The 26,232-nt window shown below is 38.9% G+C and overlaps 2 protein-coding genes across 6 annotated transcripts in view; one reads left to right on the forward strand and one right to left on the reverse strand.

The window, feature by feature from the left end:
• Positions 1-356: 356 nt before the first annotated feature.
• Positions 357-2,036, forward strand: INSM2 (INSM transcriptional repressor 2). The gene has a single exon (XM_087815281.1). The coding sequence runs from the start codon at positions 357-359 to the stop codon at positions 2,034-2,036; it is 1,680 nt and encodes a 559-aa protein (XP_087671407.1).
• Positions 2,037-4,175: 2,139 nt separating this feature from the next.
• Positions 4,176-26,232, reverse strand: part of RALGAPA1 (Ral GTPase activating protein catalytic subunit alpha 1) — a 243,060-nt gene continuing 221,003 nt past the window's right edge. For 3 of the 5 annotated variants that reach the window (XM_087823517.1, XM_087823523.1, XM_016198437.2), the window contains 3 exons: positions 14,590-14,714; positions 7,324-7,326; positions 4,176-5,447 (listed from right to left, as the gene is read on the reverse strand). In XM_087823517.1, the coding sequence (XP_087679643.1) occupies positions 5,299-5,447; positions 7,324-7,326; positions 14,590-14,714 (277 nt within the window). In that variant the 3' untranslated portion in view covers positions 4,176-5,298. Of the gene's footprint in view, positions 5,448-7,323; positions 7,327-8,304; positions 14,715-26,232 lie in introns of those variants that run through there. The other 2 variants (XM_087823510.1, XM_087823502.1) reach the window with 2 other exon arrangements.

Consider the following 26,232-nt stretch of genomic DNA (forward strand, 5'->3'; position numbering starts at 1 on the left):
TTACCTTCCTGCGTCTTCACCGGCTGGGCGGCGGGGGAGACGCCGCGGGCACCCCGCCGCCGGCTGCGGGGCTGGGCGGCGCGGCGGCCCGGGAGGCGGCAGGGGCGCGCTCCGCCGCCCGCCCGGCGGGCCCTCGTGAGCCCGGCCCGGCGAAGACCCCGCCCCCGGCGCCCGCTCCCACTCCTGATTGGCCAGTGCAGCCTGAAGGCGGCCGGCGGTCCCCGGGCCGCGTCTCAGCTATAAAGGCTGCGGACGCATGACCGCCGCAACGAAGCTCGGGTAGCTGCGGCGCTGCCCCGCTCCCGGCCCCGCGGCACCCCTATTACTCCTTGCCCCCGAGCGCTCCCGACTCTACCATGCCAAGGGGCTTCCTGGTGAAGCGAACTAGACGGACAGGAGGCACGTACCGAGTGCGCCTAGCCCAGCGGGTCTTCCCCCTACCGGAGCCCCAGGGGGCGCCGCCCTTCACCCAGGAGGCTTCCAGTGTCCCCCGGCCGGATGCGGAGCGGGCGGCAACCCCTAGCCCCGAGGAGCCCGGAGAGGGGCTGGAGGAGGAGGCGGTCCGGGAACTGTCGGGGTCGCCTTGTCGGGCAGCTGGGGTGAGCCCGGGGGCGGGGGGGCGGGAAGGTGCAGAGTGGAGGGCGGATGGCAGGGAGAGTCCCAGGCCCAGCTCCAGCCCCGCGAAGCCGGTGGGCGTGGAGCTGCGCCGGGCGTTTCTGGAACGCTGCCTCAGCTCGCCGGTGTCCGCCGAGTCCTTCCCCGGGGGCGCCGCTGCCGTGGCCGCTTTCCCCAGCCCTGTGGCACCAGCAGCCGCACCGACCTCGGGGGAGCAGTTCCAGCTGCCGCTCCGGGCGCCGTTCCCAGAGCCCGCGCTGCATCCGGACCCCGCGCCCCTCTCGGCCGCCGCGCACGGCCTGAAGCGGCCCGCCGCCGGCGAACGCCGAGCCAAGGCTCCTCCGGGCTGCGTGTCTGGACCTGCGGCCGCAGGAGTCAAGAAGCCAAAGGCCATGAGGAAGTTGAGCTTCGCTGATGAAGTGACCACATCCCCCGTCCTAGGCCTGAAGATCAAGGAGGAGGAGCCCGGAGCCCCGTCTCGGGGCCTGGGGGGCAGCCGCACGCCGCTGGGGGAGTTCATCTGCCAGCTGTGCAAGGAACAGTACGGGGACCCCTTCGCGCTCGCCCAGCATCGCTGCTCCCGCATCGTACGCGTGGAGTACCGCTGCCCGGAGTGCGATAAGGTCTTCAGCTGCCCAGCCAACCTCGCCTCCCATCGCCGCTGGCACAAGCCGCGTCCCGCCGTGGCCAACGCCGCCACGGTCTCTTCGATTGACGGGAAGCTTCCCGCTCCGTCCTCCCCGGACTCCAGGGCTGTGGCCGCTTTCCTGGCGGAGGGGAAGGAGAACAGCCGGGCAGAGCGGACTGAAAATCAGCACCCGCAGGCCAGGGACAGCTCCGGGGCGGAGCCGCGCGCAGACAGCGCCCCATCCCAGGGCCTCCAGGTGTTGTCCCACCTCGAGGCACCGCTGCCTCGGGTCCCCTATACCGAGGGGATATTGGGGTGTCGGCTGCCTGGGCCGGGCAGTGCAAGCGGTGTAGGGGGCCCCGAGATCTTCGTGTGCCCCTATTGCCACAAAAAGTTCCGTCGCCAAGCCTATCTGCGCAAGCATCTCGGCACTCACGAGGCGGGCCCGGCCCGCGCGCCGGCCGCAGGCTTCGGCTCCGAACGCGGTGCCTCACTGGCCTTCACTTGCCCGTTGTGCGGGGCGCACTTCCCGTCCGCAGACATCAGGGACAAGCACCGGCTGTGGCACGCTGTCCGGGAGGAGCTGCTCCTGCCAGCTTTGGCCGGGGCAGCCCCGGAAGCTCCGAGCCCAGTAGGGGCATCCGACGGGAGTGCTCAGCAAATTTTCTCGTGCAAGCACTGCCCGTCCACTTTTTTCAGCTCCCCGGGGCTGACTCGGCACATCAATAAGTGCCACCCCTCGGAAAGTCGGCAGGTACTGCTGCTGCAGATGCCACTGCGGCCGGGCTGTTGAGGGCCCGGAGATGGGATAGATCGCGTGCGCAGGCCCTGAGGAAACAGATCACGGGAATTTCCGTGGGGTTTCTTCAACTTGCAAGTTGACCCCATTTCCTTCCTATATTTTTTCTCCTAAAAGTCTCAGTAGTCGATGTTCTGACATAGGAGCGGACAGCAAGATGTAAAATCCCTTTCTAGAGCAGGTATGTGTCTGGATAGTGTAACCACGAGGTCAAGGACTGTCAGCTTTAAATCCTCACTTTCCCCAAGAAAATAGGATTCCCTCCTTACCCTCCAAACTCTGAAGATCCAAATGAATCCTATGACTTGTAATTCCTATGGAAAGTCACAGTGAATACGTGCATGTCTCAATGTCTAGTTTTTTTGTGTTTTTTTTTTCTGTTGTCATCCCAGGCGCCTATGTAGTTTCTGTCTCAATAGGGTCAGATACCTTGCATTGTATATTCTGTGAATTAAAAGTTGTGATTGGTGCCAAACTTACCGGGTGGGGGGAGATTCAAGACCTGTGTCTGTAGGTAGGAACGTAAGAGGATATTTGTGCTTTTGGAGGATGTGGGTATCTTCCTGTAAGTTTTCCTTTTCTCAGTATTAGTCCATTTTTAAGTTAGTGTTTGGAGGTGGGGAGGGTGCTCCTTTACAGGAAGGAGCTGAGGTACCCCCAAGATTCTCACCTTTAGCTATTCTGTGTATTCAGGAAGATACTTTAAACCTTTAAAAAAAAAAAAAAAAAAGCTTTTTGGAAATATAGAACTCATTTCCTTAAGTTTAACTGTTTTGGTAGGGTTTCATCCGAACTGTTTAATGCTTCGGTTGTAAGTCTCATACCGTGTATTATATATTAAACTATGTTCAGCTTAAGATGTTAATACCTATAATCCACTATGGAAGTGAATGGCAATTCATTCAATATCCAGTATTTTCTTTTCAGCAACTTGTCTTACAATTTTTTTGTAAACCGTATCCAGTGTACATTCTGTGCCCATGCCCCAACAGCCAGAGTTTGGGACACTAGCTGAGTGAGTATTGCTTGACAGCCCGTATTTGTAAGATGCTTACCACCAAATAAATGTACATAGCTGGTGCTTTGTTGTGTTGTGTTTGTCTTAAGAACCCCATTAAACAGCCTATTTTGCAAAGCTACATCTTATCTCCCCAAAGCTACTATTCTACTTTAGAATTTCAGTGACCCACTTAGATTACAGCCAGGAGAAGTTATATTTTGTAAATGAATGTAATGGTGAGGAAATGCCATGGAAAAATTTCCTTTAAAGTATGGCTGCACAGGCAGAGCTCCAAAAGGCAAAGGATATATGGATATATGGACTATTCTTTAAAGACACTTTACCACCCCAAAAGGTCAACAGAATTTAAATTTTTTTTTTTTTTTTTTTTTATAAAAGCTAGTGAATAGTGTTATCTGAAGATGAAAAAAATCATGTTAATTGTGCTTATTAACTTCGCTATTTCAAGCTGGTATTTTCACTCCATTTTGTTACATATCATCAAACCATTAGCTGTTCATTAAAAAAATTGAAAGCACTATAGAAACATGTAAGCAGTTACTTTGATTTTCCTCTTTATAATTCTTCGTCTTGGTTGTGAGAAACTGTCTGTATTGCTTAATCTTGTTTCAAGGGTCATTTGTTTATTGTCTTTCATAGGAATTTTAGTTTATTTTCTACATTGTTTCATAGGAATTTTTTTATAAGAAAATAAAAACAAGTGCACAGGTTTTAGAAACTGTAAAAAGTTTTGTTCCTGAAGGTATACTATAAAGTAAATTTAAGAAATCAAAGAAGCATGAGGCTGAGATAAATTGATGCTTTAAAGAAGTGCACTGAGTGAAGTTTCTGGCCAGCTCTTATGAAGATGTAAAATTTCCAGCATTTTTAGTGACTATATTAGGATCCTTGAGAAATAAGTTAGGGGTGTATCCTGAAAATTCAAACCCACTTTTCATTATGATAATCTAGGTTTATGCTTCACATCTCTCCATTAATCATATAGCCCTGATTATTAAATCTGAAAATACATAAAAGACAAAACACTAATGGACATAAGTGATAATATTTTTATTGTATTACTAAATACCATATATATATTTTTCACTGTTACAAATTTGTAGATACATGAATGATAATACATAATTTATATTTTATAGTTTGTTGGTATGATGTATTTACACATGCAGTTAGTACCAATGTCATGCTACATTTCCTTAGGAGATGCCCATTCAAAACAAAATAAGAGCAGAATGTGAGCAGCTTATCTACTGTAGGAAAATACTTCTGGAGAGTGGAATGTATACCAACCTGCATCTGCAAGTTCAGTATTAACAATATTAGATTTAATTTAGACTCCCAGGTCATGTTCCTTTTTTAAAAAATACACATAATTAACACATTTATATCAGAAAAGTGTTCTCCTTCTTTTCTTTCTTCCTCCCAAGTTCCCTCTTTTTGGTACTTAAGAAAGAACACAGATACACCAGGATCCACCAGCTAATAATAAAGGGCCACAATCTAAAAAAAAAATGGCATTTAACAGTGATACCATTTAAAAAGCAAAACATTAGAAAAATATTGAAGCTAAACATAAATCAAAGTTCAGCACAGTGATTTTCTGGTTATTAGATATGTTATGGAGTCACCACACAGCCAAGAAACGAGGCATTGCTTCGGGAAGAAAAAGTTAACACTAAAATTATTTCAGTTAGAATTTGAGATGCTAAAGAAAAGACCATTTATTTTGTGTTTTATTTTCATAACATAAGTAATCCATACACATCCTGTGTATTAACAGATTTGCAACTTTTGCTATAACTTTACAAATGCTTCCATTTAAAAATTTACATTTGTAATTAAAATTAGATATTTACTGAGCCCATAAAGTTGCAAAGGGGCATGATAAATAAAATAATGAGACTAGCTGTCCAATTATATTTTGGTTCAAAGTTAATCATGAAATTAAAAGTAAAACTTCTTAGACATAATTATCTAGAAAGGTGAAGGGGTATTAAATAAAACTCGCCCCACCCCCCAGGCAGTTTGGAGTGTGGGGGGGAAAACCAACTGAATAAACAACTCAAATCTGAAATATTAAGTTACAAATTATTTAAATCCAGTGTTTTTTGTTTGTTTTTACAATAAATGTTCAGAAGGAACATGCATGTTATGGCAAACATAAGGGCCCGAAAGAGTTAACACTATGTTCATGCTAAGGTGGCTACTGCTGATCTCTGCTGGGCTGCTGTCTCCTTAGGATTTATTGGCTGAGCCAGAGGAACGACGCAGCTTCATGGACATACGGCTTTTGCTAGTTCGAGGAGACATTGGAGAGGCCAGGTCAGCCCCATCTACCTGCGTTGCTGTGGGAGTTTCACTGGGTAGAATCTCTGGGTAGGAGCCTGCGGGAAAAACCAAGAGCATTAGTCAGGTTACCCAGCTTCTCATCCCATAAAAAACCTTTCACTACTGATCTGTAGCAAAGAATCCCAACCTTTAATGAGGTCGTTTGAGAGGAAAAAGCCCCAAAAACTTGCTTGTTACAACAGTCTACTAATATTTTATTTAAAACCGAATGACCTGGAGGCTCATGCCGTATTAGCAAGAAAGCGCCAATCCTTATTTCCAGAGCCAGAACCAAGCACAGAACTCTCCAGAAAAAGCAATGGGAAGCAAAACCTTTGGGCCAGAAAGGACAGGGATCCAAAGCACTATTAGCATGCAGGAGGGGCTTAAGGAGCGGGTAAGAAGGACCAATTCCTATCTCTACGGCATAGGGTATAACCAAGAGAAGGGCCTTCACTGCTTAAACTTGAAAATAACGGTACCGATCAGTTCCAAAAGGAGTTCAGCACTATGAGACCATTATACATGCTGGGCGTTAAAACTGCTCTCAAGAAGGGAAGGAAGAGGGCACGAACTCGCATGTGAAAGTCAGTCAGAAAGACAAACTGACCCCTCACAACGTCGCAATTTAGAAGAGATAAGCAATGCTTTTCTTTTCTGTTTTGCAATTACATTATCCAGTCCTAGCAAATAGGTAAGAAGCAAAGCAAGTTCAAATTAGAAAATTCTTTGTGTCATTTACAAAGTAGTTCTTCACCTCTGTACTTTATTTCCATGAATTATGATTCTTTAATAGACAGCAACTCTACAGAACTTTGCACATTATAGGCTCTCAAATATTTTCTGAATGAATAAGAAATTACATTACAAATAAAAGCCCTTCAAAAAAAACCAAAAACAAAATCAGCAAACATAATAGAATAACAAAGTTTTAAAAGTTCTGTATATTTTGAAGCTCTTTAACCCAGATTTTCTGGGTCCTGTATACATGAAAATTTTCTTTATGTGTGTCACAGCAGACAGACACACATCATACAGGTTGCAGGCTTAAATTTACACATCTCCTTACTCTGTAGGGAAACCTTTGGCATATTTGTTAGCCAATGTAGCACCTCACTGACACTTCAAGCTCAGAAATAATTATACTAGCACTTCCATACAATAAAACATTTGTGCCTAAACTGAAGTTACGAATATTTATAAGGCAACACAGACCATTCAATAGGGATACAGGTCCTATTGAGATGTAGCCCTTAATGCTTTGGTAGAACACTTCAAAATAATTTTAAGGCCAAATGTTCTTGTTATATTTATGGACAAACATACATTGTCAAAAAATATTTTTTTATTCATAATCCAGGTCAACTGCCCTGCTTTCCAAAGTAACTTCTCCAACATTCTTTCTAACTAAAATAAGGTTGACCTTCAAAATACAAGGAGAAAGGAGGAAATATATTTCTGTTCACCTCTACTCTTCCTGAAGATCTGAATTGGTTGATACTGGAAAAACTAGAGGAGAATATGAACCCATGGCCCTTTTTAGGAAAGCACTGCAGATGGATGGCAGAAGGAAAATGAAGAGCAGTAGCTCATGCTTTTCTGGTGACGCATATTATTCCCGGCCTTCCCATGGCTATTTACCTTGAGATGGCCAATGTTTTCTAGTGGAGGTTTTGGGAGGAAGAGAACTATCACTGCATTTCTTTCTTTGTTGTAAATGAAGAAATGGAGTAGCGAGCAGAAGTGCGAAAACAAAAGAGAAGATAGATAACAGATATGAGAGACACAGTGCAGAATTTTACAGGTGTTAACTGAGGAGCAGAGAAGAGAGTAATCAGGTTTTTAATATGAAATACAATTGGTCATGCAATGTGTTAGAGTGATGATGTTTCACAATGGATAATGCTTTGTAAATTCAAATGTTATACTTACCAACTAACAAGTTCAAATAGGAAAAAAGAGAAGAAAAAAAATTGTCTATGAGAGATGCTATAAACATCTACCTTTCAAAGTGTTTATTGTATTGGGGCTATGCTATCCTGATCCCTCAGGCATAGAATCTCTAGAGCCCCACATTAGTCATAGCTGCCACATTAATTAAAATTAAATAAAAATAAAAATTTGGCTTCTCAGTGCACTAGCCACATTTCAAGTCTTCAGCAGCCACATGTGGTTAGTGGCAACCATACTGGACAGTGCAGATACAGCATATTTTCATCATCATAGAAAGTTTTATTGGAGAGCACTGCTTTAGAGTAGGCCAAATTCAAAGAATATTTTTCCCAAAGGCAGGAATTCCCATGTCTCCCTTATTGCCTTCAGCATGAAATCCCCCCATTAGTAAACTGAGTCAAATCAGGCTTTTTAGTGTGTTTAGTCTGTAGCTATGAGTACCTCCTCACATTTTAGCAAATATTTATGGTATATACTCAGCATACTCAAACTCTATAAATAATTTAAAGCAGACAGATCTCAATTTTATTTACAAATACATATATATTTTTAATTTATTTACTAATTGATTTGAGACAGAGAGAGAAAGAGAGAAAGAGAGAAAGAGAGAGAGAGAGAGAGAAGGAAACACCAATTTGTTGTTCCAATTATTTATGCATTCATTGGCTGCAACCCACAACCTTGGCATGTTGGGACGACATTCTATCCAACTGAGCTACTTGGACAGGGCTAGATCTCAATTTTATTTTTATTTTATTTATTTATTTTTAAAGAAAGGCCTTTTTTTTTTCTTAAATATACTTTATTGATTTCAGAAAGAGGAAGGGGGGGGAGAGAGAGAGAGAGAAACATCAATGACGAGAGAGTCATTGATTGGCTGCCTCCTGCACATCTCCTATTGGGGATCGAGCCCACAACCTGGGCATGTGCCCTAACTGGGAATCAAACCTCCATCTCCTGGATCATAGGTCGATGCTCAACTGCCGAGCCACGCTGGCCAGACTAGATCTCAATTTTAGATATAAAGAATACAGTGATACCTACACTTATTTCACATCCTATTCTGCCGAAGGACTGATTTATAGCACCTGAGTCATAAAGAATGTTAATTTATTTCTACTATTAATAGGACTCTTATATTTCTACTATGGGCTCTTACATTGATGCATCTTCTGTTACTAACACTGGTATAGTACTCACACAGACTGTGTCTATATCTTAATGGTATAATAAATTGACTCATATATTGTACATAGATTACAATAAACTATTATTACAAATACATGTAACATGACAAATATGACTGTGGGAATCTATACAGATTATATAAGGGAACTTAATGAATAATTTATTGTGGCTTTGTACTGCTTGCTGCCAGGTACGACCAGTTTAAAACTGCTAAAGTTAGAGGGTAAATATAGCCTTTAAAAATAATTGTGACTCTGAAAGCAATTCCAATTAATACTGAACTAAGAGGCAATGTGATGTGTTAGGAAGCATGGTCATGGGTTAGACAGACATCGGTTAAATGCCAAGTTTGTCATGTTAATAGCTCTGGATCTTGGGCAAACTGACAGGAGACAGTTTTCTTATTTGTAAGAAAATGAAGGCAATACTAGTTATTTTGCAAAACTGTGAGGGATGAATGATGACATATGCAAAGATCCTGGCACAGAGCAGGTACACAATAAGTGAAGCCCTATAATAAGGCTGCTAAACAGCTAAGAGTGAAAATTAATAGACTTTGAATAAGAACAGATGAGGATTAAAAAGTATATATAAATTAGAAATACTTTTGAAGAAAATGATCACTTATAAAATATAATTATTGAAATGTGGAGAATACAACATACTGATAAGTTTAGTTTTGGGGACATTAAAGAATTTATCTACTCTTATGCTGATATTCCTATAAAATACAACCTTATATTAAAAGATGCAGACTACCCAAATAATATTACTGCTTTAATGTTGTTAAAGGAGTTATTAAGTGATTAAGATTAGCATGGGTTCACCAATGAATGTCATAAAGGAAATAACACATTTAAAATAAAATGGCACAGAAATATAGGCAAACGAATGGTATCATTTTAACATATTCAAGAACTACCATTATTGCAGACTTAGAACATATTAGTCTAAGGCTGTCATATTTTATCTCCTTACAAATGGAAAAACTGGGTTTAAGATAGATTAATTTATGTGAGATCATGCAGATAATAAAACAGCAGAACTAGGATTTAATCCAGATCAGTCTGATTTCAAAGCCCATACTTCTCCATGGCAACCTTAAAACTCTTTTTTAAAAAAGAAATTTTTCAATGAGTAGAAAAGTAGAGCCTTTCAAATAAAAATTTTTAATATTAACAATTTCAAATTTGTAAATATGACACGTTATTGGGCAATTTCAACAGCAAGAAGGGGTTAAAAATATTTAGAAAAAATGGGTAATTATAAGAGCTGAGATCATGGACTCTGAAGTCAGACTCTGGCTTTAACAAGTACCAGGTGACACTGGGTAAGCTTTTTCTTTTAAATCTTACAGAACTGCCATAAAGATTAAATGAGAGAATGCATATATAGTACTTAACATAGTGCCTGGCACTATTATTATTTTACTATTATCATTACAAAAAAATGTACTCTGAATGAATGTGGTATGTGGAAACTGAACCTATTAATTACTGTCACAAAAGGTTAATGGACTTTATTTAAGATTGATATTATTTGACTCTTGGTCAAGAACATATAAGCCAATTTTCAAGCTCAAAATACTGCTGAAAACATAATACAATTGGCTGTTTATAATTTTAGGCTAACCTAGTGATAAATATGATTAGGAATCTGTTTTTAAAAACATAGTAAACAAATTTATAGTTTATGCTATATGTTGAAAGAAACTGATTTTCCTGTTGGTATTTACAAATATTACTTAGGAGATTATATATCTATCTATCTTCTGAGGACCTAAAATATATTCTTTCAGAGCCTAGACAGGAAAATGTAAAATAACTTTTAAAGAAGGACACTGATCTTAAATGGTTACCTAAAGCAATGGCTAAATTTTGATGATTCGTTCCATCCAAAGGTTCAAAGAGATGGATCTGACCATCATAATGCTATCCCATCTACATGGGATTTTGTGAAATAATAGTAAATAGGTTAGAATGAAGAAAGATTCGATGCTATCCTAGTTCTTCATTATCACTCTTATCTAGATTAACTCTTACTTTGATAGCATACATAGAAATATTTGAATCTTATTACTAATTTTAAAAATACTTATTTAAATATGAGCCTAGCCCAACCAGTGTGGCTCAGCAGTTGAGCGTCCACCTATGATCCAGGAGATCATGGTTCGATTCCAGGTCAGGGCACATGCCCAGGCTTGATCCCCAGTAGGGGGTGTGCAGGAGGCAGCCGATCAATGACTCTCTCTCATCATTGATGTTTCTATGTCTCTCTCTCCCTTCCTCTCTCTGAAATCAATAAAGATATATTAAATATGAGCCTATAAGTTTTCTAAAGGTAATTACACAGTTGTATGTAGGTATAGATGTATGTATATTTATGTGTGTATTTGTATATATTCATACATAGAGAATCAACCACCAATCAATCCTTTAATTTTTAAAGTACTAAAATTTCTAACTTTATTTGCAGAAGAACAATAAATCCAAAGGGAGTTATCTATCAGCTCAATTAAAGTAATGGGATATTAGAGGTACTTCTAGATATACTACACAATAAACATTAAAAATATTTATGGCTAATAATACTGAAGACGACAATACTGGATAAAAATGGGTGTTATTTTTAATGCTGAAATTGAGAAAGACAATATTTACTGTGTATTTTCAGCAAAAAATCCAGTTTCTTACTGGTGTTCCATAATTTCTTTTAGTAAAAAAAAATTTGATTTGAAAAGACAATGTGCTATTAGGGAAAAATATCTAGATTTTGAACTACCAAGGTAATTTGGCCAAGAAGAGGAGTCATTTCATTTTAAAGTTTAGAGTCAGAGGAGAGGTGCTCGTGAATATAAAAAAAGTTAAAAAAGATCACTTTAAAACTTTTGATATTTTCCACACACATGCCTGACAAAGATAAAGGTTTTTTTTCCTGTAATTTTTAAAAAAATAAGGGACAAGAACAATCTAATCATGTTTTAATGTAGTTATTGTGATGTCACACTTTGTTGATCTTCCATATCTCCCCTCCATGACCTAAGGGATAAAAATAATTTCCCTTAAGTATCAGTCTACTGCCACAGAGTCCATTTTGAGAAAACGCAGTTATGAAATTTATGGATCAACTATGATATACCAAAAATGTTTTTCATATCTATTTAAATAACACTAAAAATTATATTTAAAAACCCTCTCTTGTATTTCAATGTCATCACATTTGGTACATTACTGTTAAACAGAAAGTTAGTTTTAGATAATCTTAAATCAAGTTGTCAGCTTAAAAAATAGTATTTTTCCACACTATTCCACCAAATAAAATTATATTATAGGATTGGTTAGAAATATATTCTTTATATGTTTATCATATTGGCATTACTTTAAGCTTAATTTCAAATTATTGCATTAGTATTGATTAGTAGTATTTTATATACATGGAGTATGCATAGGATATTTAAAGCTGATTTTCACTTGCAATTATAAATGCATTTCCTCAATGTGGCAAATTTTATCATATGTTAAAAAGTAAAAATGAACCAAAAAAACTTCACATTGTTATGTAATTTCTGTAAGTCAGGTCCATATTGCTATTATATGGTTTATTTCATGTGGTCTCTCTCCCATTTTGACTTATAACTTTAAAGGGAGTTCTATATGTATGGGGTTGTTTAGGACAGAAAAATAAAAATTTGAGGCAATTGGAAGAAAAAAATAAATCATTCATCAGATAACAGAATGTTTTTGTCACTGTAGAAGTAAATATTTCATTTTTATATTGTGTTGAACTGAGAACCATTCTGCTAAAACTTTCTATCTTTAATGACTATAAAGTCTGCAAAAAAAACCATATAAAAACGTATTTGGTAATACTGGCCCAAGTTATTTACAGGCTAAAACAACCTCTTAAAAATTAGAATGTTTGCTTCTAATGGTTCCTAAAGGCAAAGATAATTTAAAGCAATTAACTGAACGTTCTACAGCTGTGCTGTCTTCACAGCCGGGCTGTATCGCAATGGAGCTGTTTTGTACTGTATTGTTTCCTTCTTCACTGCACCCCCCCAAAAAAATATAACTGAAAGAATTTTTAGCACTTATTATTAGGTATATGTTAAAACTCACATTTTCATTACTATTTAGATAACTTTAAATTTTATGTTAACAAGTTGCAGAATAAATAAGATACTGAAATACATTAAAAAATAAGCCAGGGGAGCCTTGACTTGGTTGCTCTATCATCCGTTACTGAAAGCCTCAGAAAGTGAGCCTCCTACTGACTTCCCATATTATGTATCTGGCGAAATATGCGGGATAATATGCAAAATAGAAAGGAATATGAGGAAGAGGAATGTGAAGGACTCCAGCTTGCAAACAACTACAACATGAAATTGATACTCTATACATTTAAGGGGAAAAGTTAGTCTGAATGTCGTCCCATTATCAGTATTTTTCAGTTGTGAAAATTATAGCTCGGCTATGTGATACACAAAAGTATTACTCATATCTATTTTAATAGTCTATCAGATATTCTTTATTATTAAAAATGACATTTCCAGGTATACTTAACTAGTTTGTAATTTGTTGTTCATTACTTTACTTTTAATATCTTTCTTCTACCATCTTTATGCCAAATTGAGTAGTTTTAGAGAGTATCAATCCACTGAAGTGAATCCTAGACTTTTTAATCTCTTTCAAAAGATTCAACCTAGTCTTAATGCAATTTTATCATTGCTAAGTCTTCTATATTAATCAAAAGGGCTCTAAGATTTTAGGTACAATTATTTTTATAATGCCCAATTAAATGATGACATAAATGGAAGCTTTAATTTTGACTAAACCTCAATTGAGAATTACAGTAATTTTTTTCAAATAAATCAGGCAAGAAAAGGAATACTGTGCCTTTTAAACTTATTTAATATAAAGAAAACTTAGAGAATTTGAAGTGTTACTATAATGAACTTCAAGTATATTATATTCTCTTTTCTTGCTTCATTTGAACACCATTAAAATAGTCATCTTTGTATTTTAGGTGCCTACTACAGTGTAAGGCACAGAACAGTTATTTGATGAGTTAAGATATTCAATAAAAATGCAACACATTATAAAATACAAAGACATACCATTTCAGTTCAGTAGTACTACTTTTTCATGCTGAGAAACAAAGGTCAATACAACAAGGTGTAACTAATTTCAACCAAGAGTTTTATTATTAGTTATTTTTTATCCCAGAACCAGAGTTAGTGTTTCATGCAGACTTGGGTTAGTAAGTATAATTCTGGAAAAAATTTAGTGACCATTTCTGAAATGTTTAGTATGAACCAGGGCAGTGTTAAGTTTGCTTACTGTCTGAGTTACAAGCTTAGTGCTTGCTAATTTTAAAAAAAGGAAATAGGGGAAGAACAAAGAATGTTTTGGTTGACACTTTGTCTTACCTTTGGATAAACAGAACTGATATTTAATGATCTAAAGAGGGAAAATAAAATAAATGAAACAATCATAAGGAGTGCAAAGTATTACAGAATAGGAAGGCCATGAGTCATTTATTTTTTACTGATTTCTTCAAAATTAGTTAATAGTAAAAATGCAGTACCCTCTTATAATCTTTAAATATTATAAAATAATTAACTGTTTTAAGTACTTTTAAATCTAGACCATTTAACTTTATTTGTAAAATTAGAGATAAGGCAATATTCTTGGCCATAAAATTCGATCCTCTAAAGCTGACGGTGAGTGCACACTCAACCTGTGTCTCTTTCGCAGATACTCCCTTCAGTAATGATTCCATGAAACACAGCAGTCACTGCCCATTAGCTCAGATAAAATGTACTTCTATGAAGACTGTTGACTTTCAAACGAACTCCATTTAGGTAAAAGAAAGTATAAATCAAACTTATAGGCCAGATTCAAATATTAAATAATAATAAAAAATATTTGTATTTCAATGTTGAAACAAATCTTATTTGAGCAAGTTTCCCATTATTTTAAGAGTTTTTAGAACAAAAGGGTATTGCATTTCAAGTTCAAATAATGACAAGTAACTAATACTCGCTTTTAATCTTACCGGCATCAGATGGTAAATGATGGTAGGGAGCTGGAGAGAAAACCTGTGCTGCAAAATCTTCAAATGTTGTTGGTTCTAAATGGTGCTGGACAATTGTTTGCAGGTATCGCGCTCTCTCTTCATAGCTGATTTTCTTCAGTTAAGGATGAAGTTAAGTGCAGCTTACATTGGAAAAGAATAGATCTCATCAAAAAGGACTTTAATTACTAAGCCATCAGTTATAATTACTAAGCCATCAGTTCTTCATAAATACAATGATTCATTAAACTATTCTTGCATATATTAAAACTATGGCTTTTTAAAGAGTAAAAATATGGTTTTTAACATGTTTACACTTCAGGGTACCACTATAAGTGGCAGCTTAATAGGGAGACATTTATGAGAAAATAATTATAATACTGAACTGTTGGAAGAAAGAAAGTTAAGTTTACCCGAGAAAGGATTCAACTGCTATCAAGACAGCCTAGGCTCATCTTATCTTTTTTTAAAAAAAAAATTTATCTTTATTGTTGAAAGTATTACAGATGTTCCCCTTTCTTTCCCCATTGACCCCTTCAGATTTACTCTGAAAAGCCACACAATAAATATTATAATGCTGCTTAAAATACCATGTCTGAAATTCTATATTTTTCATTTGTAAAGACTTATTGTGAAAAATTCCTGCATATCTTCCTTTTTTTTCTAAAATCTTTGCATTTTCCCAACAATTGTCCTCATTTTGAATGGAAGACTACTGTTGCTGTAATCCTTGAATAACTCCATGCGGTTAAGATAAATACATAGTTGAATCTGTATGTCAGGAAAAAAATACCTAGTCAATTATAACACTGAAACAAGCAGGAATATTTGCAAAGAGACCACGGGACTCCTAAATACTGTCTAACAAAGCATCTACAGGGCACTGACACTGACAGAAAAACACTGTACTTCCCTTTCACCACATTTTCTTCTCTGATATTATTGACAAGCAACCAGTACCTTGAAGTGTTGTTGCTTTTGAACAACCCACTCCAGGCTTCCTGTTTCAGCAGGCCTGATTGTGCTGTTAGCACAGAGAGGGCGAGAAAGAGAGAGAATATTTCTGTTGTTCACGAAAGCAACTATGGAAATGGCTGTCAAAATGTAGAGCAGCAGGCAGCAACATACAATTATCAGGAAAAACTCACATGCTGACTTCATGTCGTATAGTTCCTGAACTGAGAAATCAGTTAACCTTTCTTCTACAACTTTCAAAAGTTTTCCTGCTGCACTCAATATGCTCTGTTGATGGGCTTTACATAAGACATTTAAATAAGTATAAAGAATAATAAAAATTTGCCTATTGTTTTTTCTCCCCACTGATTTTCTGAAACTCATTTAAATATTTTCTCCTCAAAATTTCTTATTTTTTAAAAAAATTACATTTCAATTACTGTAGTTCTACAATTCTAAAATTGTAGCCCAAGTCTACAACCAAGACCAAGAAAAAAAAGTTGGGGAAAATAATTTAAAATTCTAATTCAATGGGAGATACCATAGCCAGTTCTACTTACAAAAGGTTATTATGAAGAGGGAAAAAAGCGTAAGAGTAAAGGTAAGACTATATTCAATAGGTACTTGACCTAAATTGTGATATCTTTTGCCCTCTAAATGGCTTGAGTATTTTCTCCTTGTATTACAATTTATTTTATGCATTGAAATAATCTGAATTCCAATTCCTTGCCATCCACTATTTTCAATTCTGCACACTGAGGCTGAACTTAAAAATAATTTTACTTCTGAAATGGGTAGCAACAGGACAAGATGCTATATTAAAATGATCAGCGGTAAGGATTTTATGGAATCATATAGACATTTTTGAGTGCTAACAGGAAAGAAATACACGGCACTTCTAACAGGTATATGGTTAGAAATGGAAGGGGATGAAACTGATGGTTCAATCTAAATAATACCACATATCTCACAACTTGTTGGAAAGTACTTTTTTCATTGGGGGAGATTCACAGCTGCCGAATTTTCTGCAGTTAATAGAGTCCTTTGATTCACAGCAGTGCCCCTTGTACAAAAAATACTGGCCTTTGTGTATTACCAGAAACTAATTTTCTATTTGGCTGAAAAGGGAAAAATGGGGTTATTGCTTCTCCCTCCTACAGAGCTTTTCATTATGCCTGATGCACTCAACTTCTAAGCTCTTCTGAGAAAAAAAATAACTGAAGAGGCAAGAGGTAGAAAAATGAGCTTGTTAGCACATTAGAAGTGAAGTATCTTGGTGGGCCCTAGAAATTCCCAGTGGTGTGTTAACTTATCACTCTATGCATGCTGGCACTGATAGTCTCCCAATTGATCACTCTCTTTTCGCACCAAAGGTGCTGCCAGGAAGCAAAGGCTGAAGGCCCACAGGAGAACAGTTTGCTATCAAAACAAGCTGTTTTTAAAAGTCTGTTTGAATGGGTAAAATGCTTCATGAAAAGTAGGGTGGAGACACCTACCTGCTTTTAAAATGCTCTACTTTCAGAGGGCTTATAAATGAAATATTTTACTTTATCTTATTATATTTAGAGTTTACACAAAAATTAAGCATAAAGAAAGCAAATGTTAAATATTCCTAAAGCAGGAGGATATTTTCAATGTAGTGAAATTTATTAAAGCAAGAAATGACTATCTAGATAAAATATATTTTGGAGTGTAATTCTACTTCGCTATACAAAAAAAGACTTATAAAATTCTGAAGAAACTAACATAAAGCTATATAAGCTAAAATTATCCATATATAATATATTCATTTATATAAAAACACATGATGTATTTAATAAAATTACAAAATATCTTCGTTAGTGAAAATGATACTTTCTAAAACAATTTTTAAGGAGTGAAACAATCATTAATGATTGAATTTAAGTGAAAAGCTATAGCACTTATCACAAATTAGGCAGGCTAATGTCTGAAGTTTTCTTTTTGGGGGGTATTTTCAGAAAGCACTGCTAGCCTAGTAAATAATTAGAGTCTACAGTAATTAAGTTTCTAAAAATTCTTTATAATTTTCCAAGTTTGATGTGGCCAAATAAATGAACAAGATTAAAACAAACCAACCTAATCTATTGTACTTAAATCTTTTCCTCTTTTTACTTCAAAAACATAGTATTAAGGAGATTTAACAAACTGAGTACTTAAACACAGTCCTCAGTCCACAAACAAGGTGCTTTTTGTGATTGAGATAACGATAAAGTTCCAAACAGTGCCATTAGCATCTGCAATGGTAAACATAATCCAATGCGGTTAACTCCTATATCTCCTAAAATAGGTTAGACAAAGTTAGACACTCATTCCTCAAAAGGCAGCTCTCTACGGAAGAGTTATCAGCACCTATAAACTGAGTGGCGTACAACAACTTCAGGGCTAGCCATAACAGGATACCCCAAGCTATATTCCTATGGTAAATGCATGTTGCTGTTGGCACTGAAATTAAAAAACTGAAATGGGTGAGATGATACACAGGTAAAGGTAAACTAACAAATTCAGAGCAAAATTTAAAGTGCAAGTCTATCTTGAATTAAGAAGGTTTTTATTGTAAATTTAAAACCACCCAAGCCAAACTAGCTAATAAAAAGAAGCCATTTGATGAAGGAGACTTTTAGCTGGTAGGACTCTTTAATACAAAACTAGCCAATCAAAAGAAATAACACACAGGTGCTGCAATCATAGCAATACAATTATCCACTAATCCTCCTTCCTTCTACTTTCTGCAAAAGCAGAAAAGAGGGGAAGGAATATTACTATTTTAAAAATAATAAAGGGAACCAACCAAACATTTTCTATAGTACAAATAGTTGAAACCTAATCTGTACTTCATAATATTAAGTTAACATTACTATTCATTTAAAGTGATTTTAAACTTATGTATGAAATTATTTGTGGTCCTGTCACTGTGTCAAGACCAGCTATCAAGAAATTGGGGTTCAATTTCAGCCCAGTCCTGGAAAGAGGTGCATGAATCTTCTGTGCCACAGTTTATCTGTATGTTAAATGGGGATACCACCACCTGTTCCTATTTATGTCACAGGGATGTCAAAGATAAAGGATATAAATAGAGGGTAACCTCAAAGTTTCCCTACATCTGTGCTGAAAATAGTTTATTCTGACCTTTGGGTCAAGCCTTTGTAAACAGCAAGTACTGTCTCCATGAGGACAATTTTCAATGTCAGTTTAAGAAACATATGTATTAATATGCAAGAATCCTTTGATAATATTTGTTTGTAGTATGTATAGAAGGACTTACTTAGATGAGAGGAAACTGATTTCTCATGAGAAAAAGACAATATGAAAAAGATACCATAGAAGGTTAAATAGTACATTTTTCTATTTTACTAATGTATAGAAAAATAAATAAAAGGTAAATATGGTTTTAAAGAAGCAACAACCTTTCATGCTCCACAATAAATTTCTTAATAATATAATGTAATTTCAAACTTTTACTGTCAGAAAAAGCAAAACTTTCAGTTTTGTGATGACGACTTCCATGGCATGCCCAGTAGGTGTACAAACATTTAGCTCCCAGGATCACACCAAAATTAAATTATAGGACAACTGTCACTGAGAACCACCAAAGACTAGCTGAAGAAAAGTCCAATAACCAAGAATATAAAGTACCCACAATGACACAGGAGGCGTGGAGACAAAGAAAGGGCAGTTGCCATGTGATTAAGAATCAGGATGGATATCTTGGATGTGGAGGTACCACCTCAGAAGCAAGGGGTCCCAGCCCTACACCTAGCTCCCCAGCCCAGGGCACCAGTGCTGAAAAGAGCAGTCCCCATGACACCTGGTTTTGAAGGATTGTGGCTGAGTAAGATGAATGGATGATGGAGTCCCAGGCATTTCCCCCTTAAGGAGACACTCAAGGACTTGATTGCTCACAGACTCACTTGCTCTGGGCTCCAGTGTGAGGGCTGGAGGGTCAGGGGTCAGGGAGGCTCTCTCTAAGGGTTGAAATGTTGGCAGACACCATCACTCCTTTGTTGAACCCTCTCCATACCCAGCCCTGAGGAGCAGGTGGTGCCAAATCTGAGCTCTCCATTAACTTGGCTAACACTTTGCCCCATCCTGGTGATTACCTGAGACCTTACAGCTGGCCTGAGCTGCTTCCAGCAGTTTTCCCACAAGAACAGCCTACTTCTGGCTTATGCTGACAACTTGCCTAAATCTCTCAAGGTCCACAAAACCCAAACAAGCAACAGTTGACCTCAGCTTGCCCCGTACCTCTTGCAAAGCGGCCCTAAGCCCAGCACAAATGGTGATCGGTCTCAACTTGCATTGTAACTCCTATCAGGTAGTCCTAGCCTGGCATAAGCTGCAGCGAGTGTTGGCTGGAACATAGCTTGAAGTAACTGGGTTCCAGCACAAGTGGCTAGTCTCAGCTCACATCGTGGTGCCCACCAAAGGGTCTCAAGCCTGGCACAAGTGGCAGCCAGCTTTGGTTTGCAGTATAGCTCCTCCTAAGGACCTCCAAGACCATCGCAAGTGGTTACCAACTGCAGGTCACTTTAGTAGCTCTTCACTAGGTGGCCCCAAGCTGGGCACAAATGTCAGCTGACCTTGGCCTGAACAGGAGCCCTTCCTAAGAGTCTCCAGAACCAACACCCCTGGTGAATAGATTCAGACCACAACAGAGCACCACACAACCAGCTCCACAAACGATATACTCAAAGGGCAAGCTCGGATGGCACCTGAGCACCACTAAAGGAACTCCTGCTCTGTGGGGTCAGCCCCTACACAATAGCTTGTCCACTGTAGTCATGGCCAGCCCTCATAGCCTGTCAGACTGAGGGTCAATCCCATCCACTGACACACTAACAGCAATCAAGTCACAACAACAGGAGGGCACACACAACCCACACAAGGGACACTGTTGGAGCACTAGGCTCAGGTGAACAGGAAGACTACACCGCTGGGTCTCACAGTACAACTACAACATAAGGCCACCCTACCAAGCCAGGGAGATGTAGCAGATCTACCTAATACACAGAAACAAATACAGGGAATCAGTAAAAATGAGGAGGCAAAGAAACATATCCAAAATGAAAGAACAGGGCAAAACTCCAGAAGAACAACTAAATGAAATGGAGACAAGCAATCTACCAGATACAGAGTTCAAAACACTGGTTATAAGGATGCTCAATGGACTTAGAGGAAGAATAGATGAACTCAGTGAGAGCCTAAACAAATAAGTAGAAACTATAAAAAAGAAATACTCAGAAATGAAGAATAACTGAGATGAAAACTATATTAGAGGGAATGAACACCAGATTAGATGAAGCAGAGGACTAAATCAGTGATTTGGTAGCAAAAAACACCCAACTGGAGCGCACACACACACACACACACACACACACACACACACAGGAAAGAAAGAATAAGAATAATTTTGAGGGGACCTCTGGGATAATATTAAGCATAACATCAATCTCATCCTAACGGTATCAGAAGGAGAAGAGAGAGAACAAGGGATTGAAAACCTATACAAAGAGATAATGATTGAAAACTTCCCTAACAGGGTGAAGGAAATAGACATACGATTCCAGGAAGTCAGAGTCTCAAACAAGATGAACTCAAAGAGACCCACATCAAGACACATCATAATTAACATGCCAAAGGTTAAAGACAAAGAAAGAATCTTAAAAGCAGCAAGAGAAAAGTAGTAAGTTATTTCCAAGGGAACTCCCATAAGACCGTCAGCTGATTTCTCAACAGAAGCTTTGCTGGCCAGGAGGCATTGATATGAAATATTCAAAGCGATGAAAAGCAAAAACCTACAACCAAGATTATTCTACCCAGAAAAGCTATCATTTAGAATTGAAGAAATGACAGTTTCCCAGAACATAAAAAAAACCCACAAAAACCAAGAGGAGTTCACCACTAAACCAGTATTATACAAATGTTAAAGGGACTTCTATAAGAAAAAAATAAAAAAGATCAAATACATAAATAAGAAAATAAAGAAAAAAAAAATCTCACTGACAAAGGCAAACACTTAGAAAAAGCAGTGGATCAACCAACACTAAAGTTCAATAAAGGTTAAAAGGTTTAAAGTAGGAAGATCATGAATAATTACAATAAACTAAGGAATACACAAAAACACACATAAAAAAGAGGTAAAAAAATGACAAAAACATAAACATGGAGAGGGTGAGTAAAAATGGTAGTCATTTTAGAATGGGTTTGAATTTAAGCAACCATCGACCTAAAATAGACTGCTATCCACATAGGTTGGCATATATGAAGTACATGATAACCATAAACTAAAAATCTTCAAGATATATACAAGAAGTAAGGAGAAAGGAACCCAAACATGACACTATAGAAAAGCATCAACATACAAGAGAAAAGATAAAGAAAATAAGAAAAAAAACCACCACAGAATTTAAAGAACAATCAGAAAAAAACTAAAACGGCAATAACTACATACATATCAATAATTACTTTAAATGTAAATGAATAAATGATCCAATCAGAAGACATAGGGTGGCTGAATGAATAAAAAAACAAGACCTGTTCATATGCTACCTAAAAGAGACCCATTTCGGATCAAAACACACATACACAGACTGAAAGTAAAGGGATGGAAAAAGATATTTCATGAAAATGGAAACAAACAAAAAAACCAAGGTGGGGTAGCAATATTTATATCAGACAAAACAGACTTTAAAACAAGGGCTGTAACAAGAGACAAAGAAGGATATTTAATAATGATAAAGGGATCAATCCACAAGAGGATCTATTTCTCATAAAAAACTCACCTAAATATATAAAGCAGAGATTCCAAGATGGCAGCAGATTAAGTAGAAGCTACAATGACACTCTTCCAGGAACAAACTGTAATTACAACTAAAATATAGAAAAACCTGAATAATCAACTGAAAATTAGCTAGAGAGCACCCTCATAACCCTGGACCCAAAGCTGAGACAACATAGAGACTGGTAGGAAATGCAGAGGCTCAAGAGGGTTGGCTGGGCTCCCGCAGGCAGCAGCTAAAGATCTGGAGGGACATCTCAGCTGTGGGAGGTTACCACTGAGAACTCTGGGGTCTAAACCACAAGCTGGGCTTCCCAGCCCAGAACAAGAGAATTCAGAAAGGTAACCATATAACATCTGGCTGTGAAAAACAGCAGGGTTTCTTCTTTTTTTTTTAAATATATCTTTATTGATTTGAGAGAGAGAGAGAAACATCAATGAGAGAGTCATTGATCGGCTGCCTCCTGCACACCCGACTGGGGATCGAGCCCACAATCCGGGCATGTGCCCTGACCGGGAATTGAACCCCAATCACCTGGATCCTAGGTTGATGCTCAACTGCTGAGCCACGCCTGGCTGGGCAACAGCAGGGTTTCTTTAAGCCAGGGAGAGAGGGTTGGTAATGCAGGCACCCTCTTAAAGGGCCAATGCACAAGGTTTCATGTGTAGCTACTCACCTTAGGCTCTGCCATAGTGGAACTAGAGTGGTGTGAAGAGAATCCAGGATTCGGGCTCTGGAGATAGAGCTTGGAGGGCACCCGCCTGGACTTCTATGCTGAGTCATTTCCCCATATGGCAGATGACATCTTTCTCAGAAAATCATTTATTATCCAGGCAGCTTTAGCCTGGGGGGTGGGAGTAGGAAGCAATTGCTCCACCCTGTTGGAAAACCTCTCACCCCATCCTGTGGAGTTTCTACAGCCTGAGGCTCATTAAGACTTTGTGAATAACAATAAGCCTCTGGGTGCTTTGAGTCTTTGCCTGATTTGCTTCTCGATCCAGGGCTTGGAGAAAGCTGATCTTGGTGCACATCTTAGTCCTTACCAAACTCACCCATACACAGCAGAGGCTGTGGATTGTGAAAAGTTTCAAACAGGGTTCTCAAGGCCAGGCACAAACAGCATATGACACTGTCCTGACACAGAGATGATCTAAAAGACTGAGAGTCCTAGGAGATCTACTTAATACATAGAGACAAACCCAAAACAGGCAGCCAAAATGGGGAGACAAAAAAATAAGCCCCAAATAGAAGAGTTAGAAATTCTCCAGAAGAGCTAAATGAAATGGAGATAAGCAATCTATCAGATACAGCGTTCAGAATACTGATTATAAGGGTGCTCAACAGCATGAGAAAATATATGGAAACTAAGAAGAAAATTAAGAATGACATAGTAGAAATAAAAAATACACTGGAAGGAATAAAGAGTAGATTAGGGCAAGCTGGGAGTCAGATCAGTGAATTAGAAGACAGGGTAGAAAAAAATCAATCAGAACCACAAAGAAAAAAAGAAAAAGAAATAACAGGAGGACAGTTTAAGGGAGCTGTGGGACAAAATGAAATGTAACAATATTCGCATCATAAGACTGCCAGAAGAGGTAGAAAGTAGGCAAGGGTTAGAGAGCCTGTTTGAAGAAATAATGGCAGAAAACTTCCCTAACCTGGTGAAGGAAAAATCACACAGGTTCAGGAGGCACAGAAAGTCCCAAGCAAGAGGAACCCAAAGAGGCCCACACCTGGGCACACACATCATACTTAAAATGCCAAAAGTTCAAGAGAAAGAATCCTAAAGAGAGCAAGAGAAAGGCAATCTGTTACCTACAAAGGAGCTCCCATAAGACTGTCAGCTGACTTCTCATCAGAAACTCTAAAGGCCAGAAGGGAATGGCATGAAATATTCAAGGTAATGTAAAACAAGGATCTGAAACCAAGACTACTCTATCCAACAAGGCTATCATTCAAAACAAATGGTGAAATAAAGAGCTTCCCAGAAAAAAAAGGCTAAAGGAGTTTATCACCACCAAACAAGCATTGCAAGAAATGTTAAAGGGACTGATGTAATAAGAAGTAGAAATAGAGAGAGGGAAACAAAGGCATAAAGAATTAAAATGGCAATAGATAAATACCTATCAAAAATAACCTTAAATATACATGGATTAAATGCTGCAATAAATAGACATAGGGTAGTTGAATGTATAAGAAAACAGGACCCAAATATGTGCTGTCACAAGAGACCAACTTCAGAACAAAAGACTCACAGAAGCTGGAAAAAAAAGCTTCTGGAGGACAGCAATACAGTCACAGTAGGGTACTTTAACATCATACTGGGAAAGGATTAAAGATGGAGGTCGACTTAGTGGAAGCTACACTGATACTCTTCTGGGACCAAACGAATTACAACTAAAATACAGAAAAACTACCCTGAAGACTGAAGACTAGCTGAAGAGCACCCTCATGACCAAAGAGGAAACGTGGAGAACACACAGAGACTGGAAGGAAGTAGGGAGGTGCGAAAGAGCTTGCTGGGCTCCCACAGGCAGCAGCTAAAGGTCTGGAGGGATATCTCAACTGTGCGGGGTTCCCACTGTGGATGACTCTCGGGGCTAAGCCCCAGGCTGGGCTTCCCAGCCAAGAGCACCAGAACTGAGAAAGGTGCCCACATAACATGTGGCTGTGAAAACCAGCAGGGTTTCTGCCTGCCAGGGAGAGATGGCTGGAAATGCACGCACCCTCTTAAAGAGCCAATATACAAAGTTTCATGTGCAGCTACATACAGTGGGCTCCAGTAGAGGGAGGGCAGAGTGGACTAGAGCTCTGTGAGGAGAATCTCGGGTTGTGGGCTCTGGAGGTAGAGCTCAGAGGGCACCCCTCTGGATTCCTGTGCCGAGTCATTCCCCCATACTGCAGAGGACATCTTTCTCAGGCAGAAATTTTGCTGCTCTTGCCTGGGGGGTAAGCAACTGCCCCACACTGCTTGAAAACCTCTCCCCCTACCCTAAGAAGTTTCTAAAGCCCGAGGCTCCTTAAGAGACTGATAATAGTCAGTCACCCAACCCTGTGGAGTTTCTACAGCCTGAGGCTCATTAATAGAACCAGATTAATCAGCCTGTAGGCAGAAGCAGACTTCAGAGTGCTTTGAGTCTTTGCCTGATCTGCTTTTGGACCCAGACTTTGGTGTACATCTTGGTCCTGTTCAAACGCACCCAGCCCCAAAAGAGGGGAGCTCAAGCTGTGGGTTGTTGATAGCTCCAAATATGGTACTCAAGGCCAGTCACAAACAGCGTCTGACATTGACCTGCACCAGAGGTCCTACAAAAAGACTTGGGAGTCCTAGAAGATCTACACAGAAACGAACTCAAGCAGGCAGCCAAAATGGGGAGACAAAAAAACAAGCCCCAAATGAAAGAACAAGAGAAGTCTCCAGAAAAAGAGATATGAAAATGAGATAAGTAACCTATCAGATATAGAGTTCAGAATACTGATGGTAAGGATGCTCAACAGCATGAAAAAAGATATGGAATATATGAAGGAAATTAAGAATGACATAGCAGAAATAAAAAATACATTGGAAGGAATAAACAGCAGAATAGAGGAAGCTGAAGATTGAATCAGGGAATTAGATGACAGGGTAGAAAAAAAATCACTCAATCAGAGATCCAAAAAGAAAAAAACAATGAAAAAACAGGAGGACAGTCTAAGGGAGCTTTGGGACAACATGAAACCTAACTGTTCACATTATAGAACTGCCAGAGGAGGTGAAAAGTAAATAAGGGTTAGAGAACCTGTTAGAAGAAATAATGGCAGAAAACTTCCCTAACCTGGTGAGGGAAAAAGTCACACAAGTTCAAGAGTCACAGAGAGTGCCAAGCAAGAACTC

The sequence above is a fragment of the Miniopterus natalensis genome, chromosome 1, assembly GCF_054644295.1.
Source record: "Miniopterus natalensis isolate mMinNat1 chromosome 1, mMinNat1.hap1, whole genome shotgun sequence".
NCBI classification, from domain to species: Eukaryota; Metazoa; Chordata; class Mammalia; order Chiroptera; family Miniopteridae; genus Miniopterus; species Miniopterus natalensis.